This window comes from Anthonomus grandis, chromosome 3 (genome assembly GCF_022605725.1).
Source record: "Anthonomus grandis grandis chromosome 3, icAntGran1.3, whole genome shotgun sequence".
NCBI classification, from domain to species: domain Eukaryota; kingdom Metazoa; phylum Arthropoda; class Insecta; order Coleoptera; family Curculionidae; genus Anthonomus; species Anthonomus grandis.
In genome coordinates, this window is record NC_065548.1 from 25,458,542 (window position 1) to 25,479,687 (window position 21,146).

At 31.0% G+C, this 21,146-nt stretch overlaps 1 protein-coding gene across 9 annotated transcripts in view; it reads right to left on the reverse strand.

Annotated features, from left to right (window-relative positions):
* Positions 1 to 21,146, reverse strand: part of LOC126734430 (sex determination protein fruitless) — a 79,441-nt gene that overhangs the window by 56,179 nt on the left and 2,116 nt on the right. For 4 of the 9 annotated variants that reach the window (XM_050438062.1, XM_050438060.1, XM_050438061.1 and 1 more), the window contains exons 2-5: positions 16,380 to 16,530; positions 14,786 to 15,190; positions 14,553 to 14,702; positions 6,805 to 9,323 (exon numbers count right to left, since the gene is read on the reverse strand). In XM_050438062.1, the coding sequence (XP_050294019.1) occupies positions 8,598 to 9,323; positions 14,553 to 14,702; positions 14,786 to 15,190; positions 16,380 to 16,508 (1,410 nt within the window). In that variant the 5' untranslated portion in view covers positions 16,509 to 16,530 and the 3' untranslated portion in view covers positions 6,805 to 8,597. Of the gene's footprint in view, positions 1 to 6,804; positions 9,324 to 14,552; positions 14,703 to 14,785; positions 15,191 to 16,379; positions 16,531 to 21,146 lie in introns of those variants that run through there. The other 5 variants (XM_050438067.1, XM_050438069.1, XM_050438068.1 and 2 more) reach the window with 2 other exon arrangements.

The window sequence follows — 21,146 nt, forward strand, 5'->3', positions numbered from 1 at the left end:
TGGAAAAATTAGTACAGCATCTGCATCAAATTCCAATAAGAAAAATGACAGATCATATAGTTGGATGTGTAATTTTGAGAAACCAATGGGTTATTATACTCATATCACATTAATCACGGTCAACCACTCTTCTTAAAACTTTCCATTACGTTAATTTCCATTAAGGATCCTGGTGTTTATTAAAGAATCGAGGTTGATCAAGTCTAATAAACGCGATGTTTTATTTGAATTTTAACGACTACATTTGTCAAAGTTTTTGGATGTTTTTTTTAATTTATTTTGCTCGAAGGCATATTTAAAATTACGATTATGCCCAAATCGGTCGAAACAAGTACAGATAGTTTATAAAATTAAAACTGGAAATAACTGACAATCCTAGATTATTGAACTTAAAGCATTACATAGTAAATTGATTTGAACAAATCAGAGACACCCAAATGAACATGTTCACAATCAACAATGTAGACTCAACGAAAAACAAATTAATGTTCGATGCATATTTAGCTGTTTCCAATAATTTAAATGCCCATGATTAAATTTTAATATTGGAAATAATTAAATTTTAATATTTTATTTATGATTAAAAAATTCCACAGTAAAGATGAATTAAATGAGGTTCAAAGAAGAAAATGTTACCATATCCTCAGTTAAGGACAATATAAAATATAACATGGGTCTCCAAATTTTTATAAAATGGAATTGACATACTTCATTTAAGAAAATTTGATGATAATTGCGAAAACTTCAAGGATTTGAAATTAAAACGTTTATGTACCCTCATTTTGCATGTCCTGCTATATGAATGTGCCTCGATGCTACTTGTTTAACTATGAATAAATTAAAAAATAACAATAATGGAGATTGTTTAGAAAAAAAAATATAAAAAATATGTGTCTTAAACAAATATAAAAAATCATTTTACTGTATTTTTAAAACGTATGCAAAATGTATTTACTTTTTTAAATTTATAATTATTTCTGTACAATTAAAAAGAAAAATAATCATAATTAGTTAATTGAAACTAAGAAAAATATCATCAAAATGTGAAATGCACTCAAAACTGCAAATTGGTAAACCTATTTACAGAACATCTTTTTTTTTTAATTTTAATTTATTTTTTTATAAATTCTTTAAATTTATCTGTGCTGACAACTAAATATATCTTATTATATTTAGATTAAGGAGCTTGGATCATACGGGGTTATAAGTATGTCTTAATATCGTTTCCATTAAAAATTAAATAAACAAAAAAAAAAACAATATTTACTAGAAATATGTTTATTAATTTGATGATATAAACAATAAAATATAGTATAATAATAGCAACTTGATATAATAGTAACAGATAAATACAAATTACTAACATCAACATTAATATAATATAATATGTATTTATATAAAAATATGGCCGATATAATATTAACATAGATAAAATAACAAAACATATTAATAAAATGCCACATGCAACAATGCAAATGTCTATACCGATTTCATTTTATAGGAAAATATGTTTACCTCAATCTTCTTGGTAAACAGATTTATTGGTATACAGACTATTTACAATATAAAGTTCAATAACGACCTTGTTAATACAGAGTTTATCAATTAAAAAAATCTAAAATTTACTAAAAACTGGTAAAGGATAAACTCTTTGGTTCTTCATCAAATAATCACAATAAATAATATGCACTTCTCTAAAAACTCAACTATTATTTTATTATTCTTTCATCATATTTTAATATTACATAGAGTGACAGAGGAAAAGAGAACATGTAATAACTTTTTTACTTTTAATAATAAAGAAATGAAATTTGGTAAATTGATAGAATAGTTATAAGACCATGCAGTTATTTGCGATATTCTGTTGTTTTCCGTCACTTCCGGCTTAATAGGAACTAACTTTTTTATTTTAAGTGGGACAATTGGTAATGATACCGCATTTGCTACTTTTTGTTTTATACTCATATAAAAAAACCATTTTTTTAAATTTTAAAATAGGGTGCCATAATTGCGTTGAAAGTTTAAATTTTTAATCAAGTAACCACGGAAAAAATGTTCATTGCATTTTATACTTTAATCTTTTACACGCCTTTTTAAAATGCTCAAACCAATAATTTTGGCATTTACTTTATTTTTTTTAAATAGTACGTTATTGGGAACAACCACTTTTAAACTGCGTCTTTTTTCCGATAATTTAATGTGATTATTTTTTAAATTGGTTAATAAATAAGCTCATAAGAAAAGAACTAAGTCATATAAATAAACGCATTTAATTAATAAAAATAGCATAGAAGGCTTTGATTTCTTGAAGTTACGTCTTTTAGTCTACGTTTTGAAGCATTTTGAAATTATTTTTCAATTCAAATAATACACAACATCTTGTCAAGTGCAATTATTATTTGTCATTCAAATAAATTTGCTACAATATATGTATCACTAAAAATATACATACACTAAAAATATTTTAAGGTTGTGTCTAAAACCTGTTAGTGATGCTTGCTCTTTAATTCTGTATGGGAGATGATTATCTTAGCCATAGAAGATATATATTTTTAGTTTAAGTAGACATAGGTATAGCAGGCGTAAATTACAATGACGCGTCTGAACCGAGGATTTTCTACTATACATGTCGATATTTGAACAAATTGCTAGCAACTTCCATTATGTAGAGAATTGTGACCATAAGAATTTCTTCTCATATGAGCAAGGGTTGATTCACCGTTGATTTCCTGGTTGGACCCCACATACATAATAAAGGGCACGTTTTTGTAAGATAAAAAGTCGTTAAATAAAACAATTGCTAGTAACCGTGGCAACTAGTATTTAAGGTGTGAATCCATTGGGGAAACGTAGACCATTTTACCAACTCTTGATACAAGTTTTTAAGTTATTGCCGTTAGGTACATCAAAACAACGAAGAAACTTTTTTTGCCAAACTTATGTGTTGTTCAAATTTAAGATACTTGTCTATTAAGGAACTAAAAAATTTGGTGATATCATGTTGGGCGACCAGGCGGCGTTAAAGCACAAAAGGGATGCAGGGAGTCACTAATAGAACTATGCCGCAAGATGGTGGTACGATCGGTGAATTTTCCTTGAATGTTAAGGTAAGTACGGTCATTGACATAAAGCAGACACAGTATTGGCCTCAAGACCGAGTTCTGTGGAACACCTCAAGCTATACAGGGTGTCCGGAAAGTCAACAATAATACTGAAGGGGCTGATGGAGCAACTCATAAGCACCCAGAAAAACACAAAATGACCTTAGTAAAAAATCGATGGTTTTCGAGATATTGGCACTTTAGTGTAAGTCACCAAAATCCTACTCTTGGATCAGATTTTCGATTGTCACGCCTTAAAAATAGAAATTTTTTAGAATCTCTTTTTAGCTATGCAACACTGAATAGCCATTTTACTGATCAAAGACAAACATTAAACTAAACGGCCAAAAATTTAATAAGAAATCTATTCTAAAATAAAGTATTATTTTTATTTTTTAAACTTTAAATTTGACCGCTCATACTGGACCGAAAAATTGTAAGGCAACCCGGCTAATACCTTAAAAAGTTTGCTTATTTAATTTAATTTTAAAATTACCCAATATGTTTTAAAAAAAGCTTTACTGTTATTGTGATAGAGCGAAAGATAAACCTAATCTACCTTATGAAAAAAATAAAACAAATTTATAATTATGTTATGCTCAAAAAATATTTTTATTTAACTTAAAAAAAAATTTAAAAATCATATAATATGTTCGAACTGTCTACCACCAACGCGAATGCAGGCGTGGCATCTTTTAATAAATGACCTATTGATCCATCTTGCATTCCTGGCAGCGTTAAGATCTTGGGCTGCATCATTTATTCGCTGCCGTAATTCAGCAATATTATTTATTGGTCTTGCATAAACCTTTTCTTTTATGCAATCCCAGCAAAAAAAATCGAGGGGGTTTAGGAACTGGAGACCTGGGAGGCCATAAAATTGGACCAAGTCGGCCGATCCATCTGTTGGGGTATGTTTGGTTTAAGTACCGACGAACTTCATGGGCATAATGTGCCCGGCAACCATCATTTTGGAACCACATTATTCGGCGACTGGCCAAGGGAACATCTTCTAAAAGAATTGGTAGATTGTTTTGACAAAAATCTAAATAAGCCTGCCAGTTCAAATTTTCTGGTAATTCGAATGGGCCGTGTAATTGTCCGTTCAAGATACCGGTCCACAAGTTTACTTTAAATCGGTACTGTGACCTTTCTTCTCGAATAGAGTGGGGATTTTCCAACGCATAAGTGTGCAAATTGTGCATGTTCATAAAGCCATCATTTTGGAATGTACTCTCATCTGACCACAGTATATTATTTAAAAAATTCGGATCCTCTTGATTTTTTTGCAACATTCTGCGGCAAAATTGTAGGCGTGGTTCGTAGTCTCGAGGCAGTAGGCTTTGCACTCGTTGAACATGATAAGGGTGATATTGAAATCGCCTAGTGATGTCGTTTACTACCCATTTCGGTATCCCTGTTCTTCTTTCGATTGCTCGTGCCGAAGTAGTCGGATCATTTTCAATTTCTTCTAAAACTTGATCAACATAATCAATACGAGGTCTTCCCTCTCGAACAGGAGCATGAGGCATTCTGCCTTCGGAATATGAGCGGTGAACATTAATAAATACACGATAGTCAGGATATCGGGCCAAATTCGGATATCTTTCTTGATAAAGAGCATTTCCTCTGCATTCACCATAAATGAGATGCATGTTTGCATATTCTTGGGCGGTATACGGCAAGGGCATAATAAATGATTAACCAATAAAACAAACATCTCAAAGAAAACAGTCCACAGGAAAATGAACTCAAAAACAAATCCAAAGCAAAAGGTAACAGAAAGGTTAGGATACAAGCAAAAAAGTACTTGGAATACTGTAAACAAACTAAATTCCAAAAATGTTTATTGTTTATTGCTATGGTGATAAGAATTACCTTCCCTCTTGATTTTTTTTAAATTTAAGTTAAATAAATACATTTTAAACATAACTTAAAAATTTGTTTAATTTTTTTACAATATCATAAGGTGAATTAGGGTTATTTTTTACTATAACACAATAATAGTAAACTGTTAAAAAAACATTTAGGTAATTTTAAAAAGTAGATTAAATGAGCAAACTTTTTAAGGTATTAGCCCAGGTTGCCGTACAATTTTTTTGGTCCAGTATGAGCGGTCAAATTCAAAGTTAAAAAAATAAAAATATGTAATACTTTATTTTAAAATAGATTTCTTATTAAATTTTTTGGCCGTTTAGTTTAATGTTTGTCTTTGATCAGTAAAATGGCTATTCAGTGTTGCATAGCTAAAAAGAGATTCTAAAAAATATCTATTTTTAAGGCGTGACAATCCAAAATCTGATCCAAGAGTAGGATTTTGGTGACTTACACTAAAGTGCCAATATCTCGAAAACCATCGATTTTTTACTAAGGTCATTTTATGTTTTCCTGGCTGCTTATGAGTTGCTTCATCAGACCCTTCAGTATTATCGTTGACTTTTCGGACACCCTGTATACCGGAATATAACCATATTCGGAACGCGAAGATCCCAAGTAAACGCGCTGCTCACGATCTTTTAACTAAGAAATAAACTAAGAAAAGGCTATGCCCCTTATGCCAAACAGTAATCTTCGCTACGGAAACTACCGCTTAGGCAATCAAAAGCCTCTGATAAAGCGCAAAAGAATGCTGCGGTGATGGGGATGCCACCATTAATCTGGCTATACAGTTGTAAATTTCAAATATTGTAAAATTGAATTAAATATATCCCCAAGTTATTTAGAAATCTACATCAACATAAGAATTGGTAATATTCTATTGTATTATAACTATTGATCTGATTTGTTCAACTATTTCACCTAAAATGTTGGTTCAAAAATCTTTATTTTTTTTATAACTAGATTATAAACTATGAGTCTCTATATCATATTTACCGGTAACTTATTTAAGGGTCAAGCGCAGAAAAAAAATTCCGGAATATACTCAGACGGAAGCGGACAATTTGCATTATAGGAACATTAAAACTAATAGAAATATATTTTAGCTAGTTAGGCGAAAGTTCAACTCGGTCAGGACTCCGTTGTGATGCGGAATAAAAAATAACAATACATGCAATGTTCGCTCCCAATTTTTTCATCCGATTTTTAACTGAACGGCACGCCGTGTATCATTTTGTATTTTGCCTGCCACTTTTTTGTGAGGTGAAATGTATGAATGCTGCTTAAAAATTAGAACAAATAACAAAAACTAGATTTTATAAATATAATTTTCTCAAAATAATAATTGTTGACGTTAAGCCCACGATATTTAACATAATAAAGAGTTGATTTTTAAGAGAAGGCATTTTTATTCATATTTTATTTAAGTAAATAACTAAATGACACATTTTTCATTCAATATAAACATTTTAAGGTTTCAATAATAATTTGCTCAATCCGTTTCAAAAAGCAATGTATTAAATAAAATAAGGTAAACCAACTTTAACAATCGAAACCTTGGTAAATTTGAAGGTGAAATGTTCATATGAACATGGGTCGTCCAGAACATTGAAACGTATTTACTAAATAGTTGGTATAACCTATCATTAATATTGCATGTTTGACAAGTTGCTGAGGCTCAATATGAAACTGGGCCAAAATAGTAATATCCTGGAAGTTAAGAAATAAATTACAACAGTAGAAAATATTAAATCATTTTTTTACAATTGGCTACAAGTTCAAAATTGTAGCTATTGGTAATATGGGATAAATAAAAATACTGATATTTAGTTTTTCAAGAACTTTTAATTTATCAAGAGAGAAACACTCGGAAGGTACCCGCGCTATATATCTTAACCGACTAACTCTATAAAATTATTTCATATTCAATAACGGATAAAATAAACAAACTTGCTTTCATGCCCTAAGACCTAGTCAGCCTTTTTATATTTTGGTTGATGTCACATTAAGAAGTAATTTATGTGTCCGACCAGTTCACAGTAAATAAAGCAAGTTCAGCTATATGAATAGAACAAAGTATAAAGGATTTATTTTTGTATATATATTCCAACAGTAGCCAATTCAATAAAAAGTAAACTTAAACATTCACTGAAGAACTCTCAAGTATTTGAAAGGAATCAAGAGGATTATTGTCGGGCGATCTAGGCGGCCATGACTGTGGTGTTCCTTTTCCAATCCATCGATTTAGATAATTATCATCAAGGAATTCTCGCGCAACGACACTGAAGTGTGGCGGAGCACAGTCATGTATGTACCACATACGACATCGTTCTCTAAGATGAACTTCCTTCATCAATTGATTTTTGGATCTGATTGAATTTTTGGAAATAAGGTAACTTAAATTCCAAAAATTGTTGGTACTCTACGCCGCTAAGTCTGGGAGGAAGGAAATGGTGGCCAATCAAGAGTCACTAATAATAATTCCAATCCAAATATTTATCGAAGTCGTATTGCGTAGTATTTTCGATTTCGGCATGGGGATTTTCTTCAGACTATATACAAGGCTATTAAAAAAATTTATTGCTGCGAAAAATATGCTTCATCCCTGAATAATATTCAATTTAAAAAAAAAATAATTTAATGCTACTGTTTCACGTAACCTGTTGCAAAAATCAACCCTTATAGGAAAACCTCGAGGCAAAAGTATTTGTAGACGTTGTATGTGACAAGTATAAAGTAGCTTTGATCTTTCAAAATTTGCGATACATTTGTGGATCTCTTAAAACCGTCTGTTTCACATAGTCGAGTGTGAATGTTAATGAGAGTTTGTACATTAGGCTGCAGGCATTGTGGATATCGATCACCATACAATCATCGTATTGGTTGAGAGTTACCCACAGCCACTACCACAGCCCTAAACAAAATGCATATGAGCCATTTCTTGATACTGAACTGGACCATTATGATAATTAATAATCACCAAAACTTATAATTAATAGAAATATTTAGACTGTTAGAATGAGCAGAGAAGAAAACAAATATTTCACAGCTATCGAATTATTTGGGAAAATAAATTAATTCAATTTTTTCCACGTATATACGTAGTGTACGTCTAGATAATGTTTAACTACAATGTTTAAATATTAAGAATATTATAACCAAAACAAATCGATGTAGTGCTATTTTTTCAAAAAATCATGGATAACAATTATCCATATCTATGCTCGTGAAGGGTTTAAGAGCAGCTGTATGTATTTATTTGTTATTAAGTCATGAGGTATATGTTATAGGGCATACGCAATTAAAATAAAATACGTTCCAATCTCTCTTGCGCACTCATGTTCATATAAACATTTCAATTGATAAAGGATTCAATGGTTAAAGTTTGTTTATATACTTTAACACCCTGTATATAACTAAATTATAACATAAAAAAATTATAACATTAGAGATGCTTACCTGCACTCATACACGTATTTAAAAAAGAAAAACATTTTTACTTACAGTCTAAAATGACTACTTCCATCATAACATAAATGTAATACTTTTGGCTATCCTATATCACACTATCTGACTATCAATCCTCATTGCTATAACTTGAACTAGCTTCATCTTTCCCTATTTCCCTCCACCCTCTTCTTGCACATAAACACCATATTCTGCCGAAGTGGCACCACCTCCATCCATATTAAAAGAACTTTCCCCTAAGGGACTCTTCCCCCTGGGATCAGATTTCTCCGAGTGATATTCTCTCGCCACGCAAAGCCTATGAGCCTTACACTTGTCATGATGATTAACAATTTCCAGCCTAAAGTTGCTGCTGCCCTCTGCGAACGAGGTTCTTATATCAGGCATATCTCCGCTCCATTTCCTGCAAAACTTGCAGTACATAATGTTCTGTTGCTCATCATATTGCAACCACACATACGAATCGAGCCAAGAGGGCCGAAATCTCGAACCCTTCCTGCCCAGTTGTTTTGGTAATGTCGCCTGTGTGTTACTCGGGGTGTTACTCTTTTGTGCACTACTCGACTGTATAACGGAACACTCTTGTGAGCTAGCGGCGGTAGATTTTCCACTTAGCTCGAGAGGAACCGGTAACGGCATCCGAGGATACAAACTTGGGAGGGACTGTAAATTAGACACTTCGCCACTCGACGTGTGAGGAGGTACAGAGGCCAAGTCGTAGTACCCGTCTTCGATAGAGGGCGCGTCGAGATACTGCCGTAAGGTAGAATGGCGGTAAGGGGATGCCGTCACTAGCGGAGTTAGCGATAAGCCCTCGTCTTGGAAGGACGGCGCTGGGTATTTGCCCCAAGAGGTAGAAGGTGATAGGAAGGAGGTCTGTGGACAGAGAAGGGAAGGATATGTGTCAATGGCCTAGTAGTGGCTATTTTTTATAAGCTTAATGGGTATTTTTAGATGGTTCTGAGAATATAATATCTACTTTATTCATATCCGACTCTTTAAAGGATATAAACTTACAGTAGCAAATAATTATAATGAATGTGGCATTTGAATTTTTTAAAATCTATTTAACCTTCTTTTTGTTAGTAAACTTGCCTTGCTGTTTTCTAGAAGACTCACCACATTTTTGAATTTAATTTTCTGTCTAACACTATATCAACAGCAATTTTATTTAAAAAAAGTACATTCTCTATAATTTGGGTTATTCTAAGTTAGAGGGCGCCAGAGTCATTGATTCATAGTTTCTTGTTCATAATAAAATTAATTTTTTTCACTAGTACAAAGTTTTGAGAGAAAGTGAAGAGCACAAAAAATCTACCGAATTCCTAGATACTCTCTTCTACGATTTGGCCTTGTATCAGATACAACTTTAAGATTATGATACAAGGCGTAAAAAAGTATTTAAATGCATGTAACCGTCGCCGATTATGAAATTAACGTATTTACAATTCCCACCCCCTTTGGCGGTATTTTTGCTGAAGTGAAATATTTGTTTAAATTAATTGCCAACTAATACGGCAACGTTTAAAATAAAGAAAACCAAATGGCGATGCGTTTAACATTAATAAATATTGCTATTCATTCTATTCCAAAAAAATCAAAACATGAGGTCGAAAAAATTAGTTTAATCCAAATTCAATAAAATTAGTACTTAACTACAGAAAAATGTGTTTAATGACTTTCGCGCTTTCTAAGAATATAATTCATTTTTTGTACGACTATTTTTTTTTGTATGACTTACGGTTTAGTCAGAAAATCAAATTCAAAAATGTTTTGAGTTTTAATCATAGACCACTAATGACTGACAAGGCTGCATGGATTTTTCAAGACCTTTTTAGATGCCAGATTGACTGATTTTGTGAGATTTTCAGGATTTTCCAAAAAAAGAAAATTAAAGATCTCTGACTTCTTGTACATATGAGGCCTAATTTTATATACAAGTTTAAACCTCATTAGCAGAAGTCTGTTTTTTTTCACCTTCTTTGGCACTGGCTCAATAATTATATAATGTAACAACACTAGAAAAATCTTCAAAACAATAATAATTTTTTATGAATTAAGTAATATAACTTTTGGTTCCCACATGCCATCTATAAAACACCCATTTTAAAAATGTGTATCCTAACTTTGAAGATAAACATTTTTTTAAATGAAAACTATAAATCCTTCCACCTTCTACCTCTATAAACGATGGGGCACCCAGAAAAAAACTGCATCGCGTTTTATTTTTAAGCGGTTGGTGCATATTTAAGGGCGATTGCACACATATCCTTACTTCAACAAAATAATATTTCGGTGATGATGGAAATGAAATAATGATGAGATGATGACTGATAGTTAAGGTACGTTTGTTGTATAGCAGAAGTAAATTCGATTTTTTTATGCTGTTTTGACCATGTTTACATGTATATCTTCATAGGGCCTAAATCTGCACATATTTGAGGATGTTGCATGTCTATAATTTATTAGATTTTATTTTCTAAATAAGGATATTTAATAAAAGAATATTAAAAAATTAAATAAAAGAATATTACTAGCTGGTAAAAAAATTGTTACATTAAATTTATCAATTTATTTATTTACTGATTGTGTAATTTATATATCGAGATGCTTATTTGGGAATTTTTAACATTTTCATATGTTAAAATAAGCATTTTGCCAAATGGTTGTTTATTATACTTTTTTTAAACAAAACGATAGACTTCTAATGAAAAATGTCTCCCAAATATACTATATCTACATTGATTTTCATTGATGCACATATTATTGACCTAAATAAAAACACCTAAATTTAATAAATCTAATCTTGCTTCATAATATACCTTAATTATTTCAGTTTTGCAAAGAATTCTTGATTGGTAAACGTAAATTTAATATGGAAAAAGGATAAAAAACATATTAGAAGTGCTACCCACTTTCTGTAAAAAATGAGAATAGGGGGATTAAGGAAGCAACAGAATAAAGAAAATTATGTTAAGAAAAACACATAATTGGTTGGAAACAGGATGAGTGCCAGCAGTTGGGAAATATCTTTAAAATAACCCGTTACGCATAGTTGAAAGAAAAACTATAGAGAAACGAATTTTACGAGTCAATTTGTTCAGAGGAAATGGTTTGTATATAAACAAAAATAATTACACTGCACTCATATATATAAGATACCCTACATAAGATACTCTGAAACTAGTTGATCAAGAAAAAAAAGGTTTTTATTTATTTAAAATTTTAATATATATATTTTATAAATTTATTTAAAATTTTAAATAAAAAAAAACATAAATTGTCGATAATTACAAATGCTTTCAAGTCTAATTGGGTAGACAGACTACTAAAAAAATATAAAAAACGCAAGTATAAAGCTTCAAACTAAATAGTTTTAATAGCTTTAAAAGTTTTATACTTTAGAAGCTTTATACTTATTTATTAAGTATGAGTTGGTAATATGTGGGTTCTTATATTAATAAAAGAAAAATTAATTTAGAAGCAACTTAAGCTTGTAAATAATATTAAGTTGAATTTGAATAGCGCCTGAAGGCAGTTGAATTTTTTCAATATCTAAAAAAAAAGGTCATTTACATATGTTGAAGGTAACAAATTTGTATGATTTTATTATTTATTATGATTTGTATCAACATTTGTTGCAAAAATTGCTTTCAACCATGAATTTAAAGTATCTTGCTATTGATTTTAAAAAATAAATCGCTACAAAAATATTTTCTCAATAGATTGAACTATGCTAAAACTTGCTGAGGTTAAAAGTAGTTTTTAAAAAGTTTTTAGGCAGATTAGCTGTTTATTTTCGTTACTTCTAAAAACAAATTTAAATACAGATTGGCAAACGGTTATTTACTTAATTTAAGTAAGATGAAAAGTTGTTAAACTTCTTTAGGAATTTTCAAAACTAAAATAATTTTGTAATTCTCAATTCTATTTTGACTCTAAATGCCTTCCTCCTTCCCCCATTGAGTTTGATAGTAAATTTTTGTACACCCTGTATGTACAGTGGTGGAAAAATGTATGGTAACTTTTTATTTAGACAAGTATATTACGATTTCTAACGATATTTATTTAGGATTTCATATAAAACAATGATTATTTATATTAATAAGTTTAAATTATAGCTAATTTTCGTATAACAGTTGGAAATAATTATGGAAACTTCCTATTTTATACAAAAAACGGTACTATAAACATTATGATTACCACTTTTTAGTATTGTGTAGAATACCCATCAGAATTTAAGACTGCTTGACATCTTCTAGGCATAGAGTTGACCAATTTTCGAAGAGTTTCTGCAGACATTTTTGGCCACTTAAGATCTAATAATTTTAAAAAGTTGATTTAACTATATAAATTTTGTTTATTTAATGGGGTTCAAGTCTGGGGACTGATATAGCTATTCAAAAACAGTTTTTTTTTTCACAAAGCCAATCTTTTACTAACTTGGACGAATGTTTCGGATCATTGTCCTGTTGAAATATCCATGACCATAGCATATTTTCTTTTGCAAACGGTAGCATTGTATTTTCCAATATCTCTTTGTATTGTAATTGGCTCATTTTACCCTTCACTTAAATAACTGGCCCTGAAACAGATCGGGAAAAACATCCCCAGACCATTATGTTCCCGTCTTCATGCTTCACAGTTGGAATTTGATACTTTGCTTTAAATCTTGCACCCAGGTCTCTTTATATATTTCCTGCCATCAGATCCAAATAGAGAAAATTTGCTTTCATCGCTCCATACAACGGTGTTCCATTTTTCTTGAGACCAAGAGAGATTAGCTCTGGCAAACTCCTTTCACACTTTTTAATTTTTCTTTGATAGAAGGGGCTTTTAACGGCAACTCTCCCAAAAAAGCCTCCATCAAGTAGACTGTTTCTTACGGTTCTACTTGTCATGTTAACACCAAATTGCTCCAAGATTTCGTTTGTAATTTGTGTGGAAGTAGGATCAAGTTCTGAGATCCTTAAAATAGTTTTATCCATTTGAGGAGTAGTTCTACGACGTCTTCCCAACTTCGACGCATTTCTCACGACTATCAAATTCTTGTATTATTTTCCTTACACTTTTAGAAGTATTCAAAAATGCTGCAATTAACCACTTTTTTTTACCCATTTTAAAATAAATCCACAATTTTTTGTCTAAGATCACATGAAAAATAATGGTGTTTAATAACTAAGACTGAATACTTTAAATACAGAATAAAAATAAGTTTCCATACTTTTTTCCAACCAGAAATTTTTTTCCCCAAGAAAACATAAACAAAATACCTTGTTGAATTATTAAGCTCAACAATTTATGTCAGTGGTGTTTCTGTAATTTACCGAAATTTAAAAGGCTAATATTTACAGAAAAAGATGATGAATTCCCTTACTAGTAAAATGTAGTTGATTTGTATAAAACAAACTGATTGTTTGATAGGTTTTCATTTTCTTATCGTCTTGTTATTCTCTTTTGATGTTCATCTATTATGATTTACATAACTATGATATAGAATGAATAATGTATTTGTTAAATTTTTCCAGTTCATTAAGGGAATATACCAACAATCTGCCATTATTCCTGGAAGGTTTAGTCAGAAATAGCCTTTGGATAGAGCAATTATTTTCAACATTAATTTCAATTTAAACTTTTACATGTTTCATACACATTCAGTAAATCTGAGGTTACTTCATTTGTGTGATCAAGAACTCTTGAAATTTATTATTCATCATTACAAATAAAGAAAAGTGACTAAAGATATTAAAAAAGTTTAGTAGGTTTGATTTTCATGTAGAATATATTGTGTTATTAGGATTCATATTAAAAACACTTACAAATTTGTACAACATAGTAGGAATTTTTCCAGAAATATTATATGTATTCCTTACATGCAACAAAAAATACTAGCTCTTATTATCTGAAGACCAATTCTTTTATTTGCACTTGGCATTATATTATTTACCATACAAGATTGATTAAGATGTATATATCATTCTAAAGCAAGAGATTCAGTCTGCATTGCTGCTTTGAAACTGCTGTCGAGAGTACCAACATAATGAACATGTTAAAATGAAATGAAGTGAAATGAAATTAAAAAAGAAAATAAAAAATGTTACTTACAGTTTGTAATGCTTCTGACATAGAATGATACGATTCTACCGGATTAAGATCATTTGGCTCAGCCTTTATAGAGGGCGTCCCACCCGAGTCGCGCTCTGGGCGACCCCGGTCGGCGCGATCTCTATCTACCGGCGAATCGGACACAAAAACCTACAAAACAATACCAATATTAATATATTATAAATGATATAAAACAGTGTCTCTCAAAAATATTAGAACTCATTCCAACTAACCTGTGAGTCTGAGGCATTCCGATCAACAGAATTCGATGTATTATCACAGTTGTTATTCGATGCTGTCCGTTTCCTCTTCAACGATGGGCTATCTCTACCTTGCCTCTGTACCTCTCGCTCCCTCCTCACTTGTGGAGGCCTGTTTTCCATTTCTCTATCATCTGTCTGACTATTTAAATTATTACTATCTGACAGGCCTCGGATTTGTAAGCTTTCTGCGGTTTTTAGAAACGCCGGCAATAAATTTTGAGAGACGTTCACCTCCCCTTTGTACATGAAGTCTAATAACGCCTTGACTTCGTTCGGACTCACGTCCTTTAAAAAAACTATTGGGTGCTTGTGAGGCGTTTGAATAAAAAGCGTTTCGAAGTATGGGGAGCATGCTGAAAGGACTATCTGATGGGCCTGAAAGTAGTCAATGCTTGGTTTAGTATGGTTGCTTTGGTTTTTAGTTCGGAAAGGGTTTTCACCCTTGCATTTCTTATTAAGAGGAAATGGTTAGCTTAAAATTGACCATAATACATTTTAACATTTACATTAGTTAGGATCGATTAATTAATTCCTGACCCAACTTTACTGAGCAGAAATTACAAAATAAAAATAATTTTTTTCATTATTCCAGGGCTTTTAATCAAAATATTTTTTTTTTCAATGTAAAAATATATTATAAAAAAATTATTTCTTTAATTATATAAGCATGAAATTTACTCAAATTATAGTTTAAATACAGCAGAAATTATGGATAAGTTGGCTTCTCTTACCATAACATATAGAAAATATTATGAGTAATAAGATAAGAAGTGGCATGTAAAATTAAATGCAGATATCCCCGAAAAATTATCGGAGAAAAAACTATAAAAAAGTTTATCCTTTTTTTATTAACCTTGCATAAAAAGGTAAAGATTGAAAAAATAAAAAAAAAAATCATCATCAAAGACAGATTTTAATAATGAACAGAGTAAAATTTAGGTTTACAAGAAACCATTGTTAACTTAAAGCTCTTATTAAGAGTTTTTATTATGAATTGATTTATTGCTATAACAACATATCAATTTTCTTAAATTTTGTCAAATTAAGACTGAAACTTATGACATATTAACCGCAATTGAATGCACTGAACAGTATAGTAATTTTTTCTCTGAAATTATATTTTCCATTCATTAGATCAATTCTAGGTGATCAAAGGACATATTTTTTCAAACTTATCTTTTAAAATTATAACATTCTTCTTTAAAATATTAAAATTGAGAAAATTTGATTAAAAAATTACTATACTAAGATAAACTTATCCATTCCTCAATTCAATTTCTCTAGTACCAAATTGGCAATAGGACAGAGGCAATTATTTTAAAATTTGTGTGTAATACATTTATTACACATAATTACTTAGAACACATGGTTTAATATAGCAATTCCTTTAATACAAAAATTCTTCTAAGCTTTGTAGACTTCTAAATAGTGTTCTAGCATGAGATATTACTACAAATAAAATGTGTAAATTATTTCTTCTAATGAGATTCTAGCAGATATTTATTATGATGAGTCAATTTTTTGCTATATCACTATCCCCCTACACCAAGCATCCAAACTATACCTGAAAAACTTGTCCATTACTTGCTAATGTTACATCACATAGTACTTGTTCCCTTAAAAAGTCAGTGAGCACATCTGTCAAATTTTTCAAGTGATTGTTCCACCTGAGGCAGTACTGTTGGGAATCCATTTTGGCTTTCTAATTTTGATACCTGTTGAAATATGTTTAGATGAAAATAGTTACTGAGATACAGACATAATCATTTGATATTTCAGTGTATTATCAAATATTAAGAAAAAATGCACTAAAGTTCTTTGACAAGTTGTAGAAAAAGTAGTTTGTCATCTCTATAATATACAAAAACAACTCTTTTAAGGTATTTTATGATATAGGTTGTCCAGAAATAAGCTTAATATCTGATAGATACTTAATTATATAGTACAAGATGCTCATGAATTGTTCTATTAAATGGGGTATTCCTATAACAGTTTACACATTCTGACTAAACTTATAACTATAACTTTATGCAAAAGTTGTGAAAGGTTTACACTCTAGACTTAAATCACATAAAATACTCCAATTTGAATCAGTCACCTAATTTTCATAGTTGATATTTGGAAAGGTTGGAAAATGAAGAAACCACACTTGCATATTGGGAAACCATATTTTCCAATAAGATTGAATCAAAATGAGCCTCATTCATGTATCATCATTTAAGCTTATTATCAGGACATCATTAAAAAAAAATGTCTACTACTCAACTCAACTGACCTTTTCTAATCTAAATGGACCATTCAAACATTTTTAAAGTTTTTAATATTAAGACATAACAGAACTACAGATTTTTTCTCTTAGCACTATATCTCAACAGTGCTTATGAGTAAAATAAATTCCAGAAAAGAAACAAACAAAACAAATTGGATCTTGAAAAATTATTCTATGAATAGGTCATTTTGGTGCATTGACATCTCTATAGTAAATTCAATTTTAATCAAATTCAAGCTTCATAAAGCCACAACTTTTAAATAAATGAATTAATTCTTATTTTTTTTCATTTTATAGTGTCAATTACTTCTATCATATGACCATGCAAATTATCTTCAAGAATCGATTAGATTTCACCAAACAGATTAGTACCTATATTTAATAATATGCCTGAATTTGTGATAGTGACCATAATTGAATAATTGTTGAAGCATAGCAACTTTATTTTCACTTGAATTAAAATTTTTTTTTTTAATTTTTTGTAGCAGTAAATTAATGGAAAAATGGCTCTTTCAGCTTCCTATATACGAGAAAGATACAATTAATTTGAAGAAGACACTGTTAGAAATATTTAAGCTTTATATAATAAAAAAAACTTCCTTCCTTTTCTCAATAAACATAATCCTGATGCATCAAAATCTTTCACAGAATAGTATCAAATACCTTGGCCTTTTGAAGAATAGACATTCTAATCATTCTTGATATGCATTACTAATACCAGGTTTGCTTGCTAGTTTTTACTTTCTTCATCAAATATTAGATAAGCCAAGTCATTATTTACACAGGGTATTGGTTGAAAACCAGGAGAATCAGTTTGAATTCACCAAAAGAGATTAGTATACAGGGTGATTCATTAATATTGCACGAAAATGAAATGCCGGTTTTTTTGGGTTAAATTATGACGAAAAGTTCCTATAAACATATGTCCGAAAGTGCTTCGTTTCCGAGATACAGGGTGTTCAAATTTTCTTAAAAAATCGATTTTTTATTAATATCTAAGAAATGCCTTTGCTGTTTGCAATGTCATTCACACCATTTCTGGATATCTTAATGATGTATCTTTTTGACATATGACAGTTGATTTGTTATTCCAGGGACGTGCCCACGGGGTAAGCGGGTTAGGTTTTTTGTACAAAAAATAGCACCTAGTAGATTTTTTGAACCTCCTGTACATTTTTTGGATGACGCAACTAAAGATGGAATTGTTTCAACTCTTGGGTGTTTTTCGTATCTCCCTCCGTTTTCGATAAAAAAATTAGTTTAATGCAAACGTTTGAAAAAACTTGAATAAACATAATAAAACGCCTACTTATCGATTTACAGGGTGAAGAATAGTAAATACGGTAATTTGGAATTTTGACATGACATTAACTGTACTACCTGTTGAAAAATAGTTTTAATTAAACTTAGGTACATTAATTAAATTCTTAGAATAAACATTAGTAAATTGATGAAGGTAATGAAAAGCTATGGACTAAGAAACGTACGCTATAAGAGTTGTTCAAAATGAGTTCCTCCAACTGCAATGCATGCGTCTGTCCTGCGACGCATTGACTGGCGAACACGTTCAAAGATCCCTGGCGTGTTTCGAATAATATCGCAATTTGCAATAATACGATTTCTTAATTCTTCAACATTTTCGATGGGGGTGGTATAAACTAATTGCTTGAGGTGGCCCCAGAGGAAAAAGTCTATTGGATTTAGATCGGGAGATCGCGCAGGCCAGGGTTGTATACCTCCACGACCTATCCAACGATTGGGATATACTCTATCTAAATACTGTCGAGCAATTAAGCTGAAATGCGCCGGAGCGCCATCATGCATGAAAAACATTTGGTACCTTAAGTCAAGCGGGACGTTTTCTAATAGTGTTGGCAACTCCTCTTGAAGAAAACGCCGATACACTTCTCCACTTAACCTTTGTTGCAAAAAGAAAGGACCAATTAAGTGGTCTTCAATGATTCCAACCCAAACATTCAGTGAAAATTGGTGTTGATGGCGACTTTCACTTATTCCATGTGGATTTTCATCTGCCCAAATGTGATTATTATGGAAATTCATTATCGAATTCCTGGAGAAATTAGCTTCGTCCGTGAAAAGTATTTTTGATAAAAAAGGAGGATTTTCTACAATGTTTTGTTGTAACCATCGACAGAAAGCCACTCTATGAGGATAGTCGTCTGGCAAAAGTGCTTGTACCCGCTGGATGTGATACAGGTACAAAAGCTGATTTTTCAGTATTCTAAACACTGTTGGCTGACTAATGTTTAAAGTGGCAGCAATCTGTCTTGTACTCGTTGAAGGATTATCCTCGATTTCGTGGAGCACTGCTTCTTTAGCTTCTGCGGTTGCAACTGTGCGGGGTCGTCCATTGTCGACTGTAAGTTTTTTAAAACTTCCACTTTCTCTGAGACGTTGATGGAGGCGAGTAAACATTTGACTATGAGGAAGTACTCGGTTAGGGTATTTGTCCGCGTAAATACGCCTCGCTGCTTGTGAATTACCATTAGCAAGACCATACACAAAGTGCATATCGCACATTTCACTATAAGTGTACTCCATTTTAGACAAAAATGAGGAAATTGTCTACTTGACAGGAAAAAAACAACACCTTATCACTGAGCCACACCTAGTAATGTTAAATGAACTGGTATTTTATTTATTGCATTTTCAAAGCAACGAAAAGAATGCGACAAAAACTAAAACGATAATAGTATTTACTAAATTTTGTTTAATACGTATTTACAATTTCAACATTCCGCAGTATTTTTTAGATCAGCAGTTGTTAATGCTGTACTTGATATTCGACACTATGAATAGGTAAGTATTACATTTTAGGAAGAAAATTATTTCTTTGCTTTCGCGTGATTTAAAAGCATTTACTTGTATTTTTACAGAGGGATGCAAAAAAGCAATTCTTAATTTTTTTATCGAAAACGAAGGGAGATACGAAAAACACCCAAGAGTTGAAACAATTTCATCTTTAGTTGCGTCATCCAAAAAATGTACAGGAGGTTCAAAAAATCTACTAGGTGCTATTTTTTGTACAAAAAACCTAACCCGCTTACCCCGTGGGCACGTCCCTGGAATAACAAATCAACTGTCATATGTCAAAAAGATACATCATTAAGTTATCCAGAAATGGTGTGAATGACATTGCAAACAGCAAAGGCATTTCTTAGATATTAATAAAAAATCGATTTTTTAAGAAAATTTGAACACCCTGTATCTCGGAAACGAAGCACTTTCGGACATATGTTTATAGGAACTTTTCGTCATAATTTAACCCAAAAAAACCGGCATTTCATTTTCGTGCAATATTAATGAATCACCCTGTATAAATTAATTACTATGCCTGAAGTTCTGTCAGTAATGATAATTGAATAACAATTGAAGCATGGCACCTTTATTTTAACTTTTGGAAAAATGGTTCTTTTGGCCAATGACACCTGACAATGCCTAACAACATGTATAGGAAGAAGCTACCATTAATTTGAATAGTGGTCTTAATAAAACAATTCATTGTGTGGCAACTCAACAAATAAATGAAAATAACAATATAGAACAATTAAAGGTGTATAAAAATCTTTAACAGAATAGTAGGATCAAATTTCTTGGCATTTTGAGGAATAAACATTTTTATTATTGTTGTTAACAAATACTGTTAACAAATATCAGGTTTTATCCCCAGTTTTTACATTATTCATTAAGTATTTTATAAATCAAGTTCTAGTCATGATTTACATAGAGTATTGGTTGACACATTTTTTTACATCTTTCAAAATTTTTAATCATCTCCCGTGTCGAATAAAGAGGACTAAGACTTTTCCAACTTTTAAGAAAGCTCTTAGGACCATGTTAGCTGACTGTCCTTTTTACTCATTGACAGAGTTCTGTAACTGTAGATTAACTGACTAAATTGAGTTGACTTTGTTTCCTTTCATATCTTTGTAATTTTATACTATTTTTATTAGCACTGTAGTTTTTTATTGACAATTCCTATACATTGTTATGATTTCGATGGAAATAAATGATTTGATTTTAATTACATCCGTTCTGAGT